Source organism: Panthera pardus, unplaced genomic scaffold (genome assembly GCF_024362965.1).
Source record: "Panthera pardus isolate Hobbes unplaced genomic scaffold, ASM2436296v1 HiC_scaffold_8, whole genome shotgun sequence".
Lineage (NCBI taxonomy): Eukaryota > Metazoa > Chordata > Mammalia > Carnivora > Felidae > Panthera > Panthera pardus.
The window spans coordinates 31,231,647-31,254,931 of record NW_026527013.1 but is presented as its reverse complement, the minus strand read 5'-3'; the positions used below and the strand labels follow the sequence as shown (position 1 = coordinate 31,254,931).

Below are 23,285 nucleotides of genomic sequence, written 5' to 3'. Positions count from 1 at the left end.
TCTGTGCCTTTGATCTCGAGAATATTCTCTGCACTTCTTATATGCTGGTTCTGAGCTAAACCAGAGTGAGAGCAATCTTTAACTCTAAATCTTCATTCTCGCCAGTTTTTAAAACTAGCCGTCTTTGGGAGCGCCTGGGTGGCTCAGTCGGTTCAGCATCCGGCTCTTGATTTCAACTCAGGTCACGATCTCATGATTTCTGAGTTCGAGCCCCACATCGGGCTCTGAGCTGACAGTGTGAAGCTTGGTTGGAATTCTCTCTCTTCTCCTCTCTCTCTGCCCCTCTTCCCTTCTTGAAATACATATTTTTAAAAAATGATGAAAGAAAGAAAAACTAGCAGTCTTTGCATTACTGCAAATCCAGCTCACCCATTTGCCATTAGAGCACACTGTGTTGTGTTTTGTCCCCCCTTTGGTAGGACATTGAGCTGCATCTAAGCAAACATCTAAATGTTCTCCTTCGCATGTCTTCTATTCGAGAAGAACTCATTAATTCACGTATTTGTTCGTTCAATATTCACCAAGCAGCTACTAAGCTGTAGGTGGTGTTCTGGGTGTTCAGGATATCATATAAGACAGGCAGGTCTCCCGCTTTTAAAGATCTTACAGGCCAGTAAATGAGCACATGAATTGTGGGTTTATATGGCACTTGCAAAATATATATAAAGTATATCTTTAAAAAATAAAATAAATAAATAAAGTATATCTACCTGTTTTTAACCTAAAAAAAAAAAAAAGGAGAAATCATCTTTTTTTTCTTCTTTTTTTTTTTCTCTAGGACATCCTCGGTTTACTGACATTTAGCTCTCTATATATTGATCTTTGCCACAGACAGCCAAGGTCAAAACACAGCAAAAAGGAGCAAAAGAGACAGATTTTTAAGTAATTAATATTTGTCCATGGGCTCACGGGCACCTTGTTATAATTTTCTTTTTAAAAACTCTTGGTCTGCACGAAAGAATATCAGAATGGAAAGGAATTTTCGGGAACATCTGGTCACAGTGCCCTCCTTTACTAAGTGAGGGGGAACCTGAGATCCAGAAAGGAGGGGAGCTGGGAGTGAAACTCATGGTTGTGCCCCCACATCAGCATCTCTACCACTGTCCCTGGCAGATTCCATTGTCAGGAAGACACTCTCCCCTCCTCCCCCAGCCTCCTGCCTGCCATTTGCACTTTGTTCAAGGAAAACCATGGGCCATAAGCTGCACCGATTAAACATTCCATTGCCTTCCTCCAAAGGAAGAATTCCCCAGAAAATTAAGCCTGAACGGCATAAAAAGGCAGGAAAACATGTTTTATTGTTACTGCTTTTCTGCTTCCACTCTTGTTCAATCCCTTTGGGTTCCGGACCTAGGAAACATAACGACTGCTGCTTCTCCTTCCTGGTCGCTTTGGAGGAGAATTTGGTGTAATCAGGTATAGTCCTCAAATAATGGAGAAGCTCTTCGTTGGTGGTTTTACATCCACTCATGTTATCAGAGACAGGAGCCCAACTGTGGCACAAAAACACAGGCGTGGGGAGGAATCGTGGGTTTTTTCTGCTCTTTATTGCTATGTGACCCTAAGTAACTCACTCAACCCCTTCAATTTCATTCTGTTGTGTGAAATAGAGATGATAACACCTATCTCACAGTTATTTAGGGAATTCAGGAAAAGATCATATGGCAATACTTGGGTATAGTTGGTGCTCTATATGGGGTAGCTATTAATAATAATAATGATAACAACTTGTCTTGAATCAGACAAAGTAGAAAGGAAGTCATATGCATATGGATATTTTGAAATTAAAAAAATTATTCTATTTTATTTGAGAGAGAGCATGAGCAGGGGGGGGGGGAGAGAGAGAGAGAGAGAGAGAGAGAGAGAGAGAATCTCAAGGAGGCTCCACACTCAGCATGGAGCCTGACATGGGGTTTGATCCCACGTCCTTGTTGATCCCACGTCCTTGGGATCATGATCTAAGCTGAAATCAGGAGTCAGGTGCTGGACAGAGCCAGCCAGGCACCCCCTAATGTGCTTCTTTGAGTCTCACAGCAACGTCTTTAAGAAAAGCGGTCCCATTCTGATCCCGAATTTATATTTGAAAAAACACAAGGCTCACCTCAAAACAACAACAACAACAACAAAAACAAAAAAAAAACAAAAAAAATAGTGGAGGACTTTCTCAGAGCCACTCAACTGGTAGTGGCAGAGCTTGGACCCAGAGTCCAGGTCCTTTGACTGTCTGGTCCACCTCTCTGAGTCAGTGATTTCTCTAGGGGCTTAGCCCTCCCAGCTACAAAGTCTGAACACTCACAAAAAGTAGAGGAAAACAAGACTACAAGCAGCCTCGCTTTAGATATAGTTCATGTTTTGTCAACAAATGAGTATAAAAAAACAGCAGTGTGTTCTTTAGATTCAGAATTGTGGATGAAGTATTGAAAACTTGTTACAAGAATGCACGGTATTCCTCAAGTATGCTGGAGCAGAAGAAATGTTGAGGCCCTCCGCATGCCACGGCACCTCCAGAATTTTATTATGCACAATTGTACCCCTAAAGGATCAAAGACAGATGTGAATCCATGTGGCCTAAATTGTAAATAGATGACAGGAGACTGGCACAATAAATATTTCAGGCCTGAACTCCCTGAATTCAGGGATGGTCTCCCTCTGTCCATGGGCTGGGCCACCCTTTCTGGATTCAGCAGACTGGTCTCCCCAAGAGCACTCATCAGCTCTACTGATACTGAAGGTCAGCTGATGAGCAGGACGCCTGTTGGTTTGCTGCCAGTCCTTTCTCCCTGTCTTACAAAGGACTATTTAAAGCACAGTTCCTGATCTCATACTTGGACCCATTTTTAGACACTGGAATAAAGAAAATTAGGGGTTCTAGGACTGGGTATGTTTCTGTCACACTCACCAAATTGCAAGGGTACTTGCAGCTCTTGGAAAGGAATCTTTTAACTATATTTAATCACAGGAAAACTTTCCAGGGAGGCTCAGGTTAGCTCCTTTTATACAGTGACAATGCAAGAAAGGATTTGCTTGGAATAACAAAAAGATTATTCCACCAAGACACTTTTAATGAGCTTATACCTGAGAAGCAAATAACATTACCTTCTGGTCCAAGTTACAGATTTGGCATTAGAGATTTTTGCTAATTTCCCCTGTCAATTGTTCCCCAGCTCCTTCCTTCTTTCTTTGAGAACCTGCCCATCTACTTTGCAAAGACTCATTTCTCACTGTCCCTGCTGAGTGGGCATGTGATTTGCTTCTCTGAATGCAGACAAGATCAAGAGTCCCTACTCAAATGCACACAATCAGATTCTCTCTCTTGGGGATTGGGATCCGGTTTCTGAGCTGCTACTGAGGGTCTGTTGGGCATTTAAAGGAAATGGTGAAGTTAGCGATGGGGACACTGTGTTTGCTCTTGTGCCAAGGAGGGGAAAGAACTGGTTGAGTGAGACACAGAGATAAAAAGGGAGATAGAGATAGGGCTAGAACTGAGAACAAGGGAGCATGGGGTGGGGGAAAGGAGAAGGAGGCAGAGGGAGAGAAAGCAGAATAATGATCACATGTAGACAGACGCAGAGACAAGAAACCAATTCATATAGGAGAAAGTAAGCGCAAAATCTTGTCCTTGATTTCTGTTTCTGCTTCCAGTATTTTGTGCACATTAATTGCATTCTCTGACTTTTCATCTCATTCTATGCCCCCATACCTTGGTGATGAATATAACCCATCCCTTTTTCCTTTGTGTGTGTGTGTGTGTGTGTGTGTGTGTGTGTGTGTGTGAGTGTGTGTGTGTGATTAAATGGGTTTTGTTCCTTGCAACCAAGAAATCCCAAGACAGATTTACATCCACAATCTCACCTATGATGACCAGTAACATTTCAAGATGGCACCTTTGTCTTAAGAGTAGAATTCATAGTTTTGGGACGAGCACCAAGAAGTGAGGGAGGCCTTTGTGATCTACTGTCTTAGCATCATGCTCATTGATTTATCTGTCACTAGTGCTTCACGTGCTTTGGCTCTGTTTTTATTCTTTGCATCAAGCTAAAATAGATTCTATAATTGATATCCTCAGTGGAGCGTGACTTTCCATCTGGGATAGATTTTCAAAAATTCTTCCTGGGAGTCCAGAGGGTTGGAATGGCTCCAAGATTCCTCATCACACCATTGGCCAGCACCTCTTTTTTTCTTTCTCTGAAAGGTGTGAATTTGACCTTTTCATTGGTCACCAAGGCTGCCTTATATTCAGCTACTTGTGACTAGGATACAAAGGGCTTTGAGGGAGAGCAGCCCACAGAGTTCTATTTGAGGAATGCCAAATGGTTCCCCAGGACCCAGCTGATACCTCTTTCTCACACAGTGCCTGAAATGTGCAGTTATTTCTGTTGAATTATAATATTATTGCTCACGACAAAGTCTAATATTAGAACGAAATTAGCAATACCCACAGAGAGGGCAGAAAACTCTCAAACTTGCCACTTCAAGGACTTTGGAAAAAATCAAAACCTCTGTGCTTCAGTTTCCTCATCTGTAAGATGATAGTATTAATACATACCTCAGAGGGTTGTTATGGGGGTCGAAAGAGTTAATGTTTATAAAGCCCCTAAAATGGTGCCTGGCACTTAGTATGAGCCCTACTGAACATTTGTATCCCCTGTTAAAAGGATGATAGAGGGTAAAGTCTGGAGGTTTTTCTTACATGGTATGTAAACTCTTCAATGTAGAATATCTGAGGTTTGGGGAAATACAAATCAAAACCACATGGAGATACCACCTCACACCAGTCAGAGTGGCTAAATTTAACAATTCAGGAAACAACAGATGTTGGCGAGGATGTGGAGAAACGGGAACCCTCTTGCACCGTTGGTGGGAATGTAAACTGGTGCAGCCGTTCTGAAAAATAGTATGGAGATTCCTCAGAAGATTAAAAATAGAATTACCCTACAATTCAGCAATAGCACTACTAGGAATTTATCCAAAGGATACAGGAATGCTGATTCATAGGGGCACATGTACCCCAATGTTTATAGCAGTGCTATCAACATGTCCATTGACTGATGAATGGATTAAGAAGATGTGGGATATATACACAATGGAATACTACTCGGCAATGAAAAAGAATGAAATCTTGCCATTTGCAACAACTTGGGTGGAACTGGAGGGTATTATGCTAAGTGAAAGAAGTCAGTAAGAGAAGGACAGATATCATATGTTTTCACTCATATGTAGAATTTGGGAAGACTATGGGAAAAGGAAAGGGGAAAAAATAGTTTCAGAGAGGAAGGCAAACCATAAGAGACTCTTAAATACAGAGAACAAATTTAAATACAGAGAACAAACCAACTTGATCGGGACTGGGGAGGTGAAAATGGGTGATGGGCATGGAGGAGGGCACTTGTTAGGATGAGCACTGGGTGTGGTAAGTGATGAACCACGGGAATCTACTCCCAAATCCAAGAGCACACTATACACTGTATGTTAGCCAACTTGACAGTACGTTATGTTAGAAAAAAAAAGAATGCCTGAGGTTTGGAAAGTGGAAAGAAGCAAGGAGTCAGATCTTGGTGGATTGGGAACACTATAGGGTGAGACCAGGGGTGAAGGTCTCCCTCCTGAAAGAGTTTCTTCACATTATGTATGTGAGGCTTACCATGCTGGACTAGGAAGAAAAGGGGAGATAAGGCGGAGGGACTTTCGAAGTTACAATAATTTTACAATGAGTAGAAGTTTTTGTGAAAGTCTGTCTCAAAGGCTCAGGCATTGACCTGTGTGTGTGCGTGCGTGTGTGTGTGTAATTTAAACTCAAGAACACAGGCGTGGACATAGGGGATGTGGGTCCTTGAAACACACTTTTAGAAGCTTTTCTCAAAAAGTTGCTGGTTGACAATAAAAAGTTGACACACAGATTACAAGGATATTGGGATGTTGGGATTTTATGTTTATTTAGGTATAATTCACATAGAGCAAAATTACCCTTTGTAGCATACAGTTTTAAGAGTTTGACAAATGTAGGCAGTCATGTAACCACCACCACAATCGAGATATAAAACATTGCCATTCCCCCCCAAAAGTTCCCTTGTGCCCGTTTGTGGACAACTCCATTTCCCGCCCACAGTTTTGGCATCCACTGATCTTTTTTTTTCCCCTCATGTAGTTTCACCTTTTGCAGTAAAGCTTCTCTGACCTTTAAGCTCAGGTAATGTGATAAACACTTCTAGCATCCTGGTGCCCTTATAATTATAGTGTATATGCAATTGACATCCATTGTTAAATATCCACCTCCTCTGCTAGACTTCTGCAGGCATGTCTGAGGGCAGAGAGTATGTAGCTAGGGCGTTACTGTATCCTCAGTACCATCCAGAAAAGGCTGAACAAACCTTCATTCATTCATTAAGTGATAACTCAAAGACTATAAGGAAGATGCTCTAAGTCACTATTGACTAAGCAAAAGCAATTTGGTACCCAGTGGTATCAAATGTATCCTATTGTAAAGCACCCAGAGACTAGATCATTCAAACATTCCTGGAGAGTATGCAGGCACTTTTGGAGTTATTGGGTCTAAATATTAGCAATCAGAACCATCCCAGGCAATCCCAGATTCATGGGATTAATTGCTCAATTAGCTAAAAATAAAATGGAAAAGTCTTCAGTCATTTAACAATCTACTGCCATTATTTTGTTTACTTGCATATTTAATTTTTTTTAAATGTTTATTCATTTTTGAGAGAGAGAGAGAGAGAGAGAGAGAGAGAGAGACAGAGCATGAGTAGGGGAGGGGCAGAGAGCGAGGGAGACAGAATCCAAAGCAGGCTCCAGGCTCTGAGCCATCAGCACAGAGCCTAACGCAGGGCTCGAACTCGTGAATTGCAAGAGCATGACCCAAGCTGAAGTGGAACGCTTAACCAACTGAGCCACCCAGGTGCTCTGATTGTATTTTTAAAGCTGTTTACTTCATGATTTTTACACTCCATATATTTTGTAGCAACTCTGAAGTTACAGTGATGCTTAAGAGCAAAATCATGAAATCCTCAAAATCAAGCTTATTTTCAGTGTGCTCGTCGAGTTCAGAAAGGAGGTCTTTGTATTTTGGTTTTGTTTCTTGTCCCTGTGAGAATAAAGAATAAGTAAAAACCGAATTCATTGTGCCACCTTGGTTTTACAGATAACAAGCAATTAAGAAACATGTTATTAACATGTTCTTGTAACATGGCATAACACGGTAGTAACAATATGATGTCAAGTTGTTACCAGGGCTACCAGTGGGGCACTGTGTTAAATCTTTTCATGGGTTATTTCACCGAATTTCCACAGTGACCTTATGAATATATGACTATTATCCCCACTTAACAGATGAGCATCAAAAGACTCAGTGAGAATTAAGTCACTTGCCCTAACCTAGGCAGCTATTGGTGTGAAGCTAGAGTTCATGGTCTTGGCCGCCTGATTCTGGAGCCCACACTCTTAACTACTAACCATCTGCCTCTCTAGAAGCACAGATATGTTACATTTTTCACAATTTCAACATATAATCTCTGTTATGAGAGGTATTCACTCCGTGTTCTAATGAACAATAAGATCGTCCAGAAATACGAAATTAAAAAATGCTCATAGAAAAATCTGTGCTTTGGAAAATTGTCCAGCGTTCAGTGTCATCACAAATCACACCCAAGTCCATAGTCCTCCTAAATAGATTGAGGGGAAACATGTGAGTAGTACATCCACGAAGAGGCTTTTTAGTTTCCAACCACAGCCTGTGAAATATCCTCCCAAGTGGCATTAACAACATTAAGGTCGTTTGATTCTCTGGTATTCTGGGCTGTGTTTGCATTTAGTTCAACCCCAAATGCTCAGCCATGTGCTAGCTGTAAAAAGCCATCACAGCAACGACTAAAGCACTTTAGGAATGATGATACATTCCTCTTACCGACTAGACCATTCTTGTCTCTCCAGGCTGGTTGTCCTCAAGAGGTCACACCTAACAGTGAAGGCAAAAAGAGTTTTCCCTGCCTCGCTCCATGACAGCTGAGTGCTCTGTGGACATGGTGGGGCCCACGGCAGAGACAGGACTACTTACTAGTGGAAGGATACACTGCTCAAAGGTCAGAGGCGGCTGTAGATCTTCTCTCTTTTTTCTCTATGTATTTTAAGTACCTGGGAGCTGGCCCAGGTAGTTCTCTTGGGGACTGATCAGCCATCTTGTTTCTGTATCTTCTTATCAGTGCGTATAAATGCTCAGTTTTATTTTATATGACTGACTATAGAGTGTTAAGATCCCCCCAAATTATGTTAGGCTTGTGAGAAAGGAGATGTTCCTCTCAGAACCCAGGCCTCAGCCCAAAGTGCCATCTCAGTTAACCAGAGAGCTCCACATAGGGATGTAGGAGAAAGCCCAGTTAGTCATTAAGGGGCTGCGGTCTTTTGCTGTTGATGTGTGTGCCCCTACCTGCCCTGAGGAGTCTCACAGAGCTGGGTGCTAGGTCCAAGGCAGCGTCCTGACATTACTCTCCATGTTTGCTCCTTAAAGTTAAGTTACCACTATTAATACTGAGAATGTCCTAGAGTCCCCTGAAATATGGCTTCTGCTTTCTGTCATCTTGAGCAGAGAGCAGGACTTCTCATGAGGCCTGGATAGGTCTGCTGCCAGAGATCCAGAAATTGTCTGCCTCTTTCAAGTTTAATCTACACTGAGGGACATGATTTGGCTCTTTCTTTTGCCCTTGGCTGTTCTCAGAGGGGATGGTGAATTACAGCAGGAACCCCCTCATCCGAGGTTTCTCTTTCCACAGTTCGAGTTGCCTGGGTCAACTGGGATTTGAAAGCAACCATTCTCCTTCTGATGATCATCAGAAGGTCAATGGAAGCCTAAGTTGACGTGACAGTGCTTACGTCATTTACCTCCCTTCCTCTCAGTCACGTGGCATTTTATCATCTCACATGCCCACCGGAAGGGTGAGTACAGTACGATAAGGTATTTTGAGAGAGAGATCACATTCACGTAACTTCTACTAGAGTATATTGTCATTGTTCTATTTTATTATTATTGTTGTTAGGAGTCTCTTACTGCATCTAATTTATGAAGGAAACTTTATCATAGGCATGTGTGCATAAGGAAAAGCAGTCTAGAGAGGCTTCTGTACTGTCTGTGGTCTCAGGCATCCACGGGGGCCTGGGAACTGTCCCCTTACATGGGGTGGGGAGGGGTAGGTGGTGCAATTGTACATCAGGATGACCATCCACTAGGTCCTCATTTTCATACGTGTGAAAAGCTCCCTGAAGATCTGCCCAGCCACCAAGTATGAGGCCTTTTTCTCTCTAGAATGTGTCATCTCGTTTGGCCTCTGATGTAGGCAAGTGTTATAGGATTTCTTCACCCACGCTTTCCTTAAAGGCTCCCCAGAACTTTTTACCGCTTGGCAAATTCTTGCCTGATACTTCTGGCTACAAAGATTTTTCTTAAAAAAAAAAAAAATCAAATAATCATACAAATAATACTTATTCTTCCTGAAATTGAAAATGTGTACTCTTTGGGAGCCTGGATGGCTCAGTTGGTTGAATGACCCTTGAGCTTGGCTTGGGTCATAATCTCATGGTTCGCGAGTTTGAGCCCCAAAACGGGCTCTGCACTGACAGCACGGCTGCTGCTTGGGATTCTCTCTCCCTCTCCCTGCCCCTACCCCGCTCGCTGTCTCTCTCTCAAAATAAATAAAATTAAAAAAAAAAAAAAGCAAGAAAATATGTACCCTTTGACCTCTATCAGTTCACTTCCTCCTCCCCCTCCCCCTCCCCCTGGGAACCACATTCTGTTCCCTGTTCTAATGAAATTGAGTTTTTATAAAATCACTTTATTTGTGGAATAAAAAAAAAAGTTGATTTCTCACACAGTCTTTTGAAATAATCCAAGATTCACAGGAAGTTGTCCCCTTGGCCCACCTTCCCCCAGTGGATGACACCAGATATAACTGTCATATGCTAGAGCCAATACATTTATATTTTCATGGAATTATAGTACTTATTTTCGTAGTATCTCCGAACACCCATAGAACTTTAGAAACTGCTTTAAGTCTTTTTCTTGCTCTACCTACTAATAAATATTGGTGGTCTAGACTCTGTACGAACCCCTCTTTTCTTCTTATGCATGTCCCCTCAGGCAGCATTTCCCTAAGTATGCTTGTAGAGTGTAACGCAGTTTTAGGCGAGGCAGGATGAAATATTAAATACAAGTTAGTAGTCATCTATTCTTTTACTACCTTCCACTCTTACCCATTGAATTAACACTTAGAATAGTGATGTTATTAAAAAGAGATAATTCTAAGTTTATTTACTGAGAGAGAGAGACACACACAGACAGACAGCAGGTGGGGCAGGAAGAGAGGGGGAGAGGGGGAGAGAGAGAGAGAGAGAGAGAGAGAGAGAATCCCAAGCAGGCAGTGCCCTGACTGCAGAGCCCAATGCGGGGCTCAAAATCACGAACCGTGAGATCATCACCTGAGCCCAAATGAAGAGTCGGGTGCTTAACCGACTGGGCCCCCCAGGTGCCTCAGTGATAAAGTATTCTTATAAAATAAATTTATTTAAAAAGAAAGTTAACTTAAAGAAGAAAAGTTCTAAGTGAATTATAATACAGACTCTAGGCAGATATGGGAAAGATATTGAAGGAGGTATTCAAATGACTGAAGGTTGGAAAATACGCCTCTAGGTAATTTAGGTCACTCCCTTCAGGTCAGTGACTGTTCATCTACTGCTAACTCTGACTTCTGAATTGCGAACACAAATCTCTATTCTGACCTCCCAAGTCATATGTCCTGTTGCTCTGTTTCTCCTCCGGAATGTTTCATGGACATCTTAAAATTGACAAATTCTGATGGAACTCATCATTTCTCCTCCCACCCCACCTCACCTCAAATATGCTTATTCCCCAATCTTTGACTTCTCTGGAAATGAGGCCACCACCCATTTCTTCCCACAGTCGGAAACTGGGGTGTCATAATTTGCTCTTCCTGTCCTTCAACCCTATAGCCAGTCAATTATTGGATCCTGTTCATTCCACCTTCCAGATGTCTCTCCTGTTCAGCACCCTAGTCCCGACATCATTGGCCTCTGTTTGGAGTGCTTCCTCACAGACACTCTTTCTTTGTCCCACCCCCACCCGGACCCCTACCCCAATCCCATCTGCAGGTGATGTAATTTCTTCACCCTTGATTTAGAAACATTCCTGGCTTCCTCCTGCTCTCAGGCTATGCCTTTGTAATTTTGCTTCTCTCCACCTTCTCAGCCTCATCGCCTAGTGCTTCCTACTTTCCTTTCCCTTCTCGGCTCTCCCAGATCTTTGACCTGCCTTACAGGATTTGCATATGCCATTGCCTCTGCTTGGAATGCTACGTTCTCAGTGCCCACCCTCCTCCCTTGCAAAACTAACTCTTGCTCACTCTTCAGATCTCAGCTATACCTTTATTTTCCAGGAGAGCTTCTTTGACTGACTGCCCCAAGATGGTCCCTCTGTTTTACTCTTTCGATGCATGCCATACTGTTTCATGGTTATTTGCATATTTCTAATGACCTTTTCAGCATCTCTCTCTACTCTGCTAAGTTTTTTTTGAAGCTTATTTATTTTGAGAGAGAGAGAGAGAAACAGCATGAGTGGGGGATGGGCAGAGAGAGAGGGAGAGACAGAGAATCCCAAGCAGGGTCTGCGCTACCCGCACAGAACCTGCTACGGGACTTGAACTCACAAAACCATGAGATCATGACCTGAGCTAAAATCAAGAGTTCCACGCTTAGCCAACTGAACCACCCAGGCACCCCTCTACTCTGCTGGATTTTTAGCTTGTTCACTGCATTAACTTCAGTGCTCAGTTCACTTCCTGGCAAACGGTAGGTGTTCATTAAACATTTGTTGCATGAAACAATAGGGCCCTTTCGCTGGAGTTGTTGGCTCTTTGGGCCACCCAGTATGGCGTGGCCCCCGTTTCTTCATGCCTGTTCATTTTCTCACCTCCGTGAAATTCCTAAATTGGGTTTGCAGCAGATTTTTGGCAGTAGCTTTTCCAAGTTTACCATCAGGGTCAGAAGAGTTTCTGAAAATCAGAGCAATGGTAGCAATGGCCTTTTCCAGATCTGAGCCCTTCCTGAGAGCTGTGAGGGAAGAAACATACAATGATGTAGTCTAGGTTAGAAATGGTTCTTCCCCAGACACAGGGTTGTATTTTCTGAGGGAACTGGGATGAGCAGGGTTGGAAGATGTATGTCAATGTGGCCCTGCCCTTGGACTCTTTGCCCCCTATCTGGGAGTGGGATGTAGGGACATCTGACACCAGGTCCTTAAATAATTGAAACAAAAGTTCCTTCAGGAGCAATAAGAATTAGTAGAATCAGGATAAGATTTACCACCTGCTTGTCATGTGACCTTGGGAAAACACCTCACCTCTCTCACAGTTGGTTTTTTGATCTGCAAAATATTTAAAGGGTACCTGCTTGGCGCTAGGCTCAGTCCCTGGCACTGAGGGTACCACAGTGAGTAAGACAGAGTCCTGCTCTTGTGGAGTTTATATTCGATGTCAATCAAATCATCACTTCAGGCCAGTGTGATAAAGGAGAATAGCATTTGAAACAAGCTCTTTGATATCATGATGGATAAGGGACCTCTTTGACCTAAGGCCTCAAACATACTGATTTCCCAGCTGGTTTCTCTGGTTTAATCTCCTTGAAAGGGCGATGCTAACTCATTCCTTTCTAGTGGGTAGCACCCAGTGGACACTGAGAACTACACAAGGTATAGCAAAAAAAATTTGTATGTTCTCTGTCCTCTGAGGCTCTAACACATCCTCTATTATAGAACTTCTCTCATGTTATAGTTACCGTATTAAAAAAAAAACCTTTTTAAATATTTATTCTTGAGAGAGACACACACGCACACAGAGCACGAGTAGGGAAGAGGCAGAGAGAGAGAGAGAGAGAGAGAGAGAGAGAGAGAGAGAGAGAGAGGGAGACACAGAATCCGAAGCAGGCTCCAGTCTCCAAGCTGTTAGCACACAGCCCGACGCGGGGCTCAAACCCACAAACTACGAGATCATGACCCGAGCTGAAGTAGGGCGCTGAACCGACTGAGCCACCCAGGGCCCCAGTTACTGCATTTTTAATGGCCTTTCTTCTCAACTACATTGCAAGCCCTGTGAGGCCAGGGAATCATATCTTTCTTCATCACTGTATTCCCAGTGACCAACACAAATTCCTGCTATATAGTAGGTGCTAGGACATGCCATTTAATGAATGAATAAGAAGAAAAGAAAAACAAAATCCTACCATTTTTAATCCAGGTACTATGCAACAATTGTTTATACAAAGAATGATGATCAGACAGAATAACACAACTTTTGTATTGAGCACCCACTATATTTCTAATATTTTCCCACTCAGTACCCAGATGTGGCCTCTGCTCTTTTACAATATACTTTACAATCTAATGAGATAATAAGTAATAATCAATAAGATAAGTGCTTATGCATGTATTTGCTTTTATATACATTCAATAATTATTTCTCTATATACATATATAACATGGATTTACAGCTCGTGATGTATGAGGCAAAAAAGGCACAGAAACAGAAAAAAATTTAAAAAATACATCTGGGGGGGTGCCTGGGTGGTTCACTTGGTTAAGCATCTGACTATGGCTCGGGTCACCTTTTGTGAGTTCAAGCCCCTCTGTGCTGACAGTTTAGGACCTGGAGCCTGCTTCAGATTCGTGTCTCCCTCTCTCTCTGCGCCTCCCCCACTCATGCTCTGTCTCTCTCTCTCCCTCAAGAAATGAATAAAACATTTAAAAAAATTACATCTGGGAGGAAAACTACTTAGATAGCTGGTCTTGGAGGTCTCTGTGAGTAGATGAACATTTAAGTTAAGACCTAATGGATGAGAGGGATCCTGCCATGTAAAAGGGTTGGGGTGGGGTGGGGTAGTCAGGCTAGGATTAGGGTTGTGCGGAATGTCCCAAGCTCAAGCAGAATAGTGAGGGCTCGGATCAGAAGGAGTGTGGCACGTCGGGAAAGCTGAAAGGAGACGGCTGTGACTGAAACCTAGAAGAAGGAGGTTTGGTTAAGAAAGGAGAACAAGACCATGGAGAGCTTACAGCCCATAGAAAGGCATCAGACTTTTCTTTGCAAACATTTTCTCCCAGTTCATAAACTGTTGGGTTTTTAATCCTTTGAGATCTTTTGTGGAGGAATTGTTTCCAATTTTTATCAAGTCTGATTTATCAAGGTTTCCTCTTCTGAAAGAGTTGTCCTATGTAAAGTTAAAAGTTTTGTCATTGTATGGTCTACATTTAAATCCATGGCCCATTCTGAGTTCACGTTTCTAGAAGGCGTAAGGCTTAGGTGGAGGTTCGGGTTTTTAACCGGCGGAGGACCAGTTGCTTCCGCATCAGGTGTTGAAAATGCTATACTTCTTTTGCTAAATTGCTTTGCATCTTTGTCAAACATCAGTTGGGCATATTTGTATGGGTCAGTGTCTGGGTTTCCCGTTCTGTTTCATTGATCTGTACATCTGTCCCTCTGTCAACATCGCATTTCTTTGATTCCAGTAGCCATATAGTAAGCCTTAATATGGAGGAGAGTGAGTCCCCCACTTTCTTCTTTTTCAAAATTATTTTGGCTATTTTAGGGCTTTCCATGTATATTATTTATGACTTGCAGTAAGCCTTAAGAGAATTTTTTTTAAGTTTATTTATTTATTTTGAGAGAGAGGGAGAGTGCTCAGGGAGGGGCAGAGAGAGAGGAGAGAGAGAATCTCAAACAGGCTCCATGCTGTCAGCACAGAGCTGAATGTGGGGCTTGACCTCATGAACCATGAGATCGTGACCTGGGATGAAACCAAGAGTCTGACACTTAACCGACTGAGCCACCCGGGCGCTCAAGCTTTAGCAGAAATTTGACGAGAATTGCTGTATTTACTGTGTCAACTCTTCCAGTTCAGGAACACAGTATGTATCTCCATCGTCATAGCACTTTACAGATGAAGCAAGGATGTGACCTTGCTGGGGACCCACCACTAGTAAGTGGCAGAGCTTGAATTTGAATCCTGGTCAAAAACATAAGCCTCCTGAAGAGATTTTTTTTTTTTTTCTGCCTGTCTTCTGCTCTGTGGCACCTGGAATCTTTAGAAAAATGCCTGGCAAATGGTACATGCTTCACATATATTCATGGAATGAGTGTCTGCCAAATCTATGTCCTTAGCTTCTTAGTCCCTGATTTCTTCCCTCGTTCCCGATGCTCAGTCTTACCTGCCTATGATTCTGCTTGACATTTCCCACTTCTGTCTGCTCACCCAGTGGCTGGGCCTCCATCTAGCCTAGAATGCCAACCTCAGAACATTCCCTGCTTCTTTGGATTTTATTGTTAGCTTTTTCTCCCCCTCTCCCCCATCCTTAGCCATCTCTTCCCTTCACCTCTGTGGCATCCCTGACACCCACAGTCAGAATTGAGATGCTTCCCGATTACCCAACACTCTGCGGCTCCTCAAAATACATGGAGATGAGCATATTCCTCTAGCTTGGGTCTGTCTTTCCTGGGGTGTGTGCTTGAGGAGGTGGGACGCTATATGGCGGTAACCTTGAACTTAAGTGGCCAAAAAATAGACTCCATTTATTCTGTCTTTAAGAAGCAAATTGCTTAGAGGAAATACCTTAATTCCTTAAGAGGTAAACATTCCTTTTTTTAATTTTAATTTTAAGAGGTAATTTTAATTTTAAGAGGTAAGAATTCCTGGTAATTTTGACCAGTTGATTCATTAATTAATAACCAAGAATAAATTAGAGAAGGCTTTAGTATGAGCTGCTCTATTCTCCAGGCTCTTTCTGGTGAGGAAGGGGTGTATTTCCAGTCTGGAGTGGGCTTGCAAATAATGACAGACACCCTCCTTGTTTATTGCGTGCCAGGTGCCTTTCACACATAATCTTATTTAATGCTTAGTAAAACCCACAGAGGTAAGTGTGATTTGTGTCTCAATTTTACATATTGGAAACTGACACATGGAGAGATTAAGAGTTTTAAGGTCACATCGCTCAGAAGTGGCAGAGGAAACATTTGAAAGTCTGATTTCAAAGACCACAGAAAGATCTGCCACTTTGGAGTATCTCTTTATAAGGCCACCTCCGTGGAGGCTGTGGAACCAGACATTTTCCAACCCTTCGAGGAACTTGACGTCTGGCTGCCTTCTAGATGGGGACTCCATCTGGACTAGCCAACTCCTTTTTCCTTCTCCTCCATTCGTTTGAACCCGGCAGGCAGTTTTTGTCCTGACTATAAAATAGCATATGTTCTTGGTAAAAACTGAACTAGAAAACATCACATATGAAAGTTAAGGCACTCTGGTTATCTTACCAACACCGATGATACTTTGCGAGATGTTTTGTTTTTCTGTTTTTATGGCTGGGTTCTTCCCTTACTAAACCCAGCGTGTTGCCTTTTAATTCCTGTCTGCCTCACAGAGTTGTGAGCAAATATGTGAAAGCATATTGTAAAGGGCTAAGTCCTAATAAAAATGCAAGGGCTTGATGCTTCTCTTTTGGTGTCTTTTATCAGCTTTCTTGCCTCTGGAAGGGGTGTATCGGAGAGGGTGTTAAACGAGGTACTTCATGTCGACCTCTCCTGTTATTTCCGACCTCGCTTCTTATGCTTTGATAATACTAAACTGTGTGTAGTCCCCTTACTCACTCTGTTCTCCCAACAAGTACTTTTTGGCAAATATTTATTACCAGGCTCTGTCTTACTTCTGGGGATAGAACCGTGAACAACAGCAGTGGAGACATTCTAAGTTTTCTGGTGCTTGTGTTCTGGAGGACAGTTGTAAACGAATGATTATGGAGCTGGTATTCTACGTGTCAGCCCCTCCTCTGTAGGATATACAGGGTTCAACTCACTTAATTCTTATATCAGCCTTCGTAGGTAGGTTCCCGTATCATCCCCACTCTATAGAGGAGAAAACTGAGGCACAGCAAGGTTAGGTAGCTTGCTCGAGGTCACACAGTCTGGTCCCTCCCCATGATGCACACTGCCTTTAGATATTGTTTTTCAGGCAGTGTATTCTGTACGACTCTTTCTGACACCCCCAGATTGGGCAACAGGTCCCTCTTCTGGGCTTCTCGATTTCCCCAGACATACATTTATCATAACCCTCACACTAGAACACTCTTCAGCTATCTAAATTTCCTTCTAGGTCAGTGCTGTCCAAGAGAAATGTAATGTGAGCCGTAATGATAATCTAAACATTTCTGGTAGCCACATTAAGAGAGTAAAAGGAAACATACAAAATTATTTTCATAACACATTTTATTTAACCCAGTGTATTAAAAATATTATCACTTGGGGCACCTGGGTGGCTCAGTCGGTTAAGTGTCTGACTTTGGCTCAGGGCGTGATGTGGTGAGTTTGAGCCCCACGTCAGGCTCTGTGCTGACAACACAGAGCCTGGAGCCCGCTTCCAATTCTGTGTCTCCCTCTCTGTCTCTGCCCCTCCCCTGCTCACGCTCTGTCTCTGTCTCTCTCTCAAAAAGAAACATTAAAAAAAATTTTTTTTAAATATCATTTCAATATGTAATCCATCTAAACAAATTATTGAAACAGGCTCCATTTTGTTTTATATTAAGTCTCTTAAATCTGACTTATCTATTACACACATTTCAGTGCTCAGTACCTTCATGTGCCTAGTGGCTGCTCTATTGGATGGAACAGTTCTAGACTGCACACTCCCAAGGGCAGTTACTACATTTTATTTATCTGTACGCTCATTCCCAGGCCCTGGAGTGTTGTGGGCCTTAGTGTACGTGTGTTGGACTGAGCTGACTGGAACTTCAGGGCCAGCCTCTGCCTCTTTCTCCTCACCTGCTGTGGAACGTGGGACACAGATCTCAACCCTGGATCTAGCAAGTACCTGACACATTAGTGTAATAGGAACACAACTCTCAGTACAGCAAGGTGTCAGAATCCCCTCATTTTAGAACTTTTCCTAGCAGCAGTTAGTTTTGCAAATGGAGCAATGGAGACCCATGGGAGAGAAGTGGTCTGTCCAAGTTCACACAGGTAGTATGCGGCAAGAATAAAAACTGGGTCTCTTTTTTTCCTGTCTAGGTCAGTAGTTTCCCCAATACTCTAGTGCTTCTCAAACTTTTCTGCCACAAAACTGCTTTGGATTCTAGAGGCAGAGATGTACTCGTCCCCCTACTCCCACCCTCAAGAGGTCAAGGGCATACGCCCAAGTAGCCAGCAGAGAAAATGTGGGTTCTCACCTCTACTTCATCCTCTATCCCTGCCTTATTTCAATGGATAACGTTTAGAACTACTTGCCATTGAATAAAGCACATTCTGGGAAGTTGAGCCATGTTTATCCTGTTTTTTTAGGACATGGGAATAAATGTGGCCCAATGGTCCAATGCTAGGAATCTGGTGCTAAGAGTGGTGCACACGTGTGTGTGTGTTCAGGGGCAGTGAGGGTGATGGAGAGTTACTACTCCCCTCAACTTCCTAGAAGGGATAAGTTGTATTAGAAATGCGGGACAATTATCACGAGTGTCCGAAATTGTGTATATTGTAAAACAGAATAGGTTTTCTGTTGTCATAGTATAAAAACAATTATTCCATCAAGATGGAGATTTACTTAAGTAAAAATACCAAGTCTCCTTTGGAGACGTTGGCCAGCCGTTTAGGAAGAAAAACAGTTTCAATATAGTCATATCCAAGTTTATGCTTGTTATTCTGTGAACATTTTAAAGCCACAGATTTTGGAATAAGATAATGATCCGAGTATATGAGTGGGGTTTTTTTCTTAATATCACCACGGAAAGAACAATATGTTAGTTCTAAAGATATTTTACCTATAAAGTTGAATTCTGAGTGTAAATATTTCTATTTTGAGAGTTGGCAACACTGTTTTCACTCGACCAACAAGGGGCAGTTGGGGGTTGTTTGCATTCTGAGTTCCAATGACCATTCACGAGTTAGATATTGATGGTCTTGCTCTGGATGGTCTTGCTCCGGAGGATGCTACCCATAGACAGGCAACTGCGCGTGTGGGAAGAACACTGAATTAGGAGTCATAGGATCCATGCTTTCAGCTTGGCCTTTAATGGACTAACTTGGGGCAAACTAATTCCTATCACTGGACTTCAGTTCTCAAAAGAGTTCTATAAACATGGGTATTTGATGATTTGTCCACAAGGTCTCTTACATTTCTGGCATCCTTTGCCGTCCTGTTCTTTTTAACTCCCAGTGCACTATCATGGTAGAGGGGAAATACACACATCCCAGTCACTCCAAGTCTTACCTTTCACTGAAGCCAGTTGTTTGGATACTGAAATGCTGTCAATAAAGTGAAAGAAACATAAGGATTTTGGAGACTGGGTATTCATCTCTGCGTTGAAAGTAAAGCAATACAATGATTTAAAAATCAACTTATTTTCAGTAAGCTTTCACTGAACCTTCTAGTGCAGCAGCCATCTGTCTTGCAAACTCCATTTCCTCCTGGCCACATAGGAAAGAAGTGCTTGAACGTGCCTCGCCCACACATCCTGGTCTTTCTTGCATTCATGTAACCACATGACTAAATTCTCTCCATTGGGAAAGGAGTAGAAAAGAGTGATCACCTTTCATGTGAGCTCTTCTCTGTTCTCTTATTTCCAGCTGACAAACACAGAAATCAAGGACACCTTGGAACCCACATGTTGAAACCACAAGCATCCTTATCCTGGGTCCCTACATGGCTACATGGAGTCAGTCTGCCACAGACCTGGAATCCCCACTCCGGACTGTCACATGAGAAAGAAAAAGAAAATAACTTCTTGTTCCATAAAACACTAAGGATTTGGAGTTTATTTATGTGCCCCAGGAGCTGAGCTTACCTAAGAGTCTAGGTCCTCTGCTGGGGGGAGAGGATACATCATGAATGATGGAGACATGTTCCTGCACTCTTGGGGCTTAAAGTCTAGTGCAGAAAGCAGACTTCAAACACGTAATTCAATACGGAGGACTGGCAGAGCATTTACAGAGGGCAGGGAAGAACTAACCCAGTCTACAGGTCCGAGTAATGGCATTTTATCTGAGCAGTAGGTGAAGAAGGAGGAAGAGTGTTCCAAGCAGAGGAAACAATGTGTGTTGAGGCCCTGAAATGGGAGAAGGCAGGCCATGATCAAAGAACCAAAGGAAGCACAGAGTGGCTAGAACCCGGAGAAGGACGCAGATGGTGGTGGAAGGGGAGGCTGCAGTCAAGGGCCAGGGCCAGAGCCTGGTGAATCCTATGAAGGACTCTGGGCATTATCCTAAGGGCAGTGGGAAGGAAGGGAATGGCACGATCATGTTTGCATTTGGGGAAGTTGTTCCACCTGATGTATCAGAAAAAGATTGGATAAGGGGCCAGATAGGAGGCAGGAAGATGAATCTCACTCCCTTACAAGTTGCAAATGAAAATTTGCTCCATATTTCAACCCCAATGGCTTTTGAGAAAACCAGTAAGAACAATAGTACTTGGTCGTATCTTAGACAACCCCTTAAAGAAAATTTTTGGGTTGAAGATCTGGTTTTGGCATTAACTAGTCAAGATCTCATCACCTTGGGGGCCTCATTTTTCTTGTTTGTAAAATTAGGAAGCTGGACTCTGATATTTTATACCTTTTATGGTCTTCTTGGTGAGTTCCTCTTAATTTTCTAGAAATTTTGCACCCTTATTATCCCCTTCATATAATGTGCTATCTTTTTACTTTGCATACATATAGTATACTTGCAACATGACTTGTGTTATTTTCTATTGTCATGATCCCCTCCATTAGTCTGTGAGAACTTTGAGGGCAAGAGCTGTGCAGTTTATCTCAAAAATCTTCCCCTCCCCACCTCCCACCTCCACCTAGCAGAATATTGCCGAGCACTTGTGAAGTGTTTAAGAGAGTGTTTTGAACTACAGGACATCTAAATAAAATTACATGAGAAAGATTGTTTTTCATTTATTAGCCATAGTTTGACACATTTGAATGATATGAATCAATTTCCCTCTGTCACGGATAATCTGCAAGTATTTGTTCCACAGTTAAAATCATTGCTAGTTTTGATTCACAAATGTTTCTCAAGAGGCAATCAAAGATATTTGTGTTGATTGTATCATCTTTTCAGTTTGCAATCAAGGCTGCACATTTGTTCCCTTTGTCTCCCCAATTCAATTTAAAGCTGGATTGGGGTGGGTAATAAGCACCAAATTCGCAATTTCTTGGCCATCAGGTTGACAGGATCTCTTGGGAAATGCACCTGCAGGCTTAATAAAACTCATTAAAGGAGAGCCACGCATCACTGACCTTTTGGGCATTTTCCTAGGCGCTAAAGTGGATGTTGGGGCTGCAGAAAGACTGGGGTCCCCTTCCAAGTGGAGGGCTTGGTCCTGGGTACTGTGCATACAGCCACACATACTCTGCTTGCCTGTTGTGTGTTGGTCCTTCCTAAGCAACAGTCACTTGCCCACTGTTACTATTGTCATTCACTCCATGACAACTATATAAGGCACTTTTAGAAGAGCCTTTTGCTGGTGTTATTATATGTAAACATTAAACCATTCATGCATTCAACAACGTTTGAGTGCCTACGATAGGCCAGGCACTCTACAAGGTGCTGGGGACACAACAGTGAACAAAACCAGACATGGAGCCTGATCTCAGACAGCTTAGTGGGAAAGACATATTAATCAAGTGATCAAGCAAAAAAGTCACACCTGGGAACACTACCATGCAAGAGGATGCCAGGAGATTGGTATCAGCCAGGGAGACCAGGGAGGTGTCCCAGGGGAAGTGATGCTGGATGATGAGTAGGAGTTAAGTAGATGAAAAGTCAAAGGATCCACATTGTGGGCATAAAGAATAGCCTGTACTAATTTCAGGGGCAGTGGAGAGTGTGGTGATCAGGAGGGACTAAAGGAAAGGCCAATGTGGCTGGACCGGAGAGGCTGGTGGGGAGTGAGGCCCTGCCTGAGGAAGAAGAGAAGGCATGGTGGTTAAGACCATGCAGGAGCTGGGAGGCCACGGTAGGAGATTTTCAGTCTAGGCCACAAGGACAGGAAAGTGTTTGTGGTTAAGCAAGGAGGGTAATAAAGTTAGATTTACATTTTGAAAAAAATCACCGTAGCTTGTATGTGAAGAATAGCGTAGAGAGGTGGGCAGTATAAATGTACGAATACCGGTGGGAAGGCTACTCCTCTTGTGTTAGCTTAGAGCTCTTTCTATTAAAAAAAAAAACAAAACAAAAACAAACAAACAAACAAAAAAAACAACAAAAAACCCAAAGAACAAAAAACACAGGGGTTGTGTCAGCTCGGCCAAATAGGTCTGGTTCGAGGAAGAAGCGACCAATGATTATTTAGATCACGGGCAAGTTGATGGGGAGAGCAGACAGATCTCAACAGAAGCTAAGAACAGTCATTGTCCAGGCTGCAAGTTGGCTCCAGGACATTGCTATCTTACCACTGCATCACGGGTCACTGTGTCCATAAGGCCATGTCACTCTCTCATCACTTGCTTCCCTTCATGGGCTTTCTCTTCCCTCTTCCGTCTACCTCTTAACTCTAATTCCCTTAGCATTTTTCATTTAAACTGGAGGTGGGAGGGTGGCGGAGAATTTGGCCTCGGTCATTACTGTTGCTCGCGCCGGTCAGAGTTTTAATGCCAGCTCTCTCCGCACGTTGTCAGTTAGCCTGTGCAATGATCTCCATTGGATTAGAGGATACTTCAAGCCAGCCTCACTGCCCAAGTTCAAACTGACAGCTGGTTTCCTCACAGAGAGCTCTGGGTAGGTTTCCCAGAACCTGGACCTGTAACACATATTCCCGATGATTCCGACACGGGCTGGATGGGGGGACTGTTGGTAGTGGTCGAAGAGAGGCTACGCGGTAAAAAGGTCTGAGTTGGAATTCTGACTCTGTCACTTACTAGTGGTGTCTGGAATGAACAAGATCTTTCAAACTGCCAAGTCCACTTTGCCAGCTATAAAAGAATACTTTCCTCACGGGGTTGTCGTGAAGGCGGAATGAATGAATGTTGGCGAAGCAGTCAACACGGTGCCTGATACGTGAGGAGCAACCGACCAGTCGTGGTCACAGAGATGACGTTCGAGAGGTCTGTGTCATCAGAGTTCTGGCAGGACACGGAATCTAACTCAGATGGTCTAAGAGACACCCATGGAAGAATTACCCAGTGGGTGGAGTTAGGAAACTAAGCATGGGTGGTGACGCACCGAGAGCCTGGCAACAATAAGAGACCGTTGGCACCCTTAGTC

At 43.0% G+C, this 23,285-nt stretch overlaps 1 protein-coding gene across 1 annotated transcript; it reads right to left on the bottom strand.

Moving 5' to 3' along the window:
- Window positions 1-5,921: 5,921 nt before the first annotated feature.
- SNTN (sentan, cilia apical structure protein) lies at window positions 5,922-21,429 on the bottom strand. The gene is made up of 4 exons (XM_019470055.2): window positions 21,320-21,429; window positions 19,306-19,340; window positions 11,984-12,123; window positions 5,922-7,096 (listed from the first exon to the last, which is right to left on the bottom strand). The coding sequence occupies exons 1-4, from the start codon at window positions 21,427-21,429 to the stop codon at window positions 6,938-6,940; spliced, it is 444 nt and encodes a 147-aa protein (XP_019325600.1). The 3' UTR covers window positions 5,922-6,937.
- Between the last annotated feature and the right edge of the window lie 1,856 nt (window positions 21,430-23,285).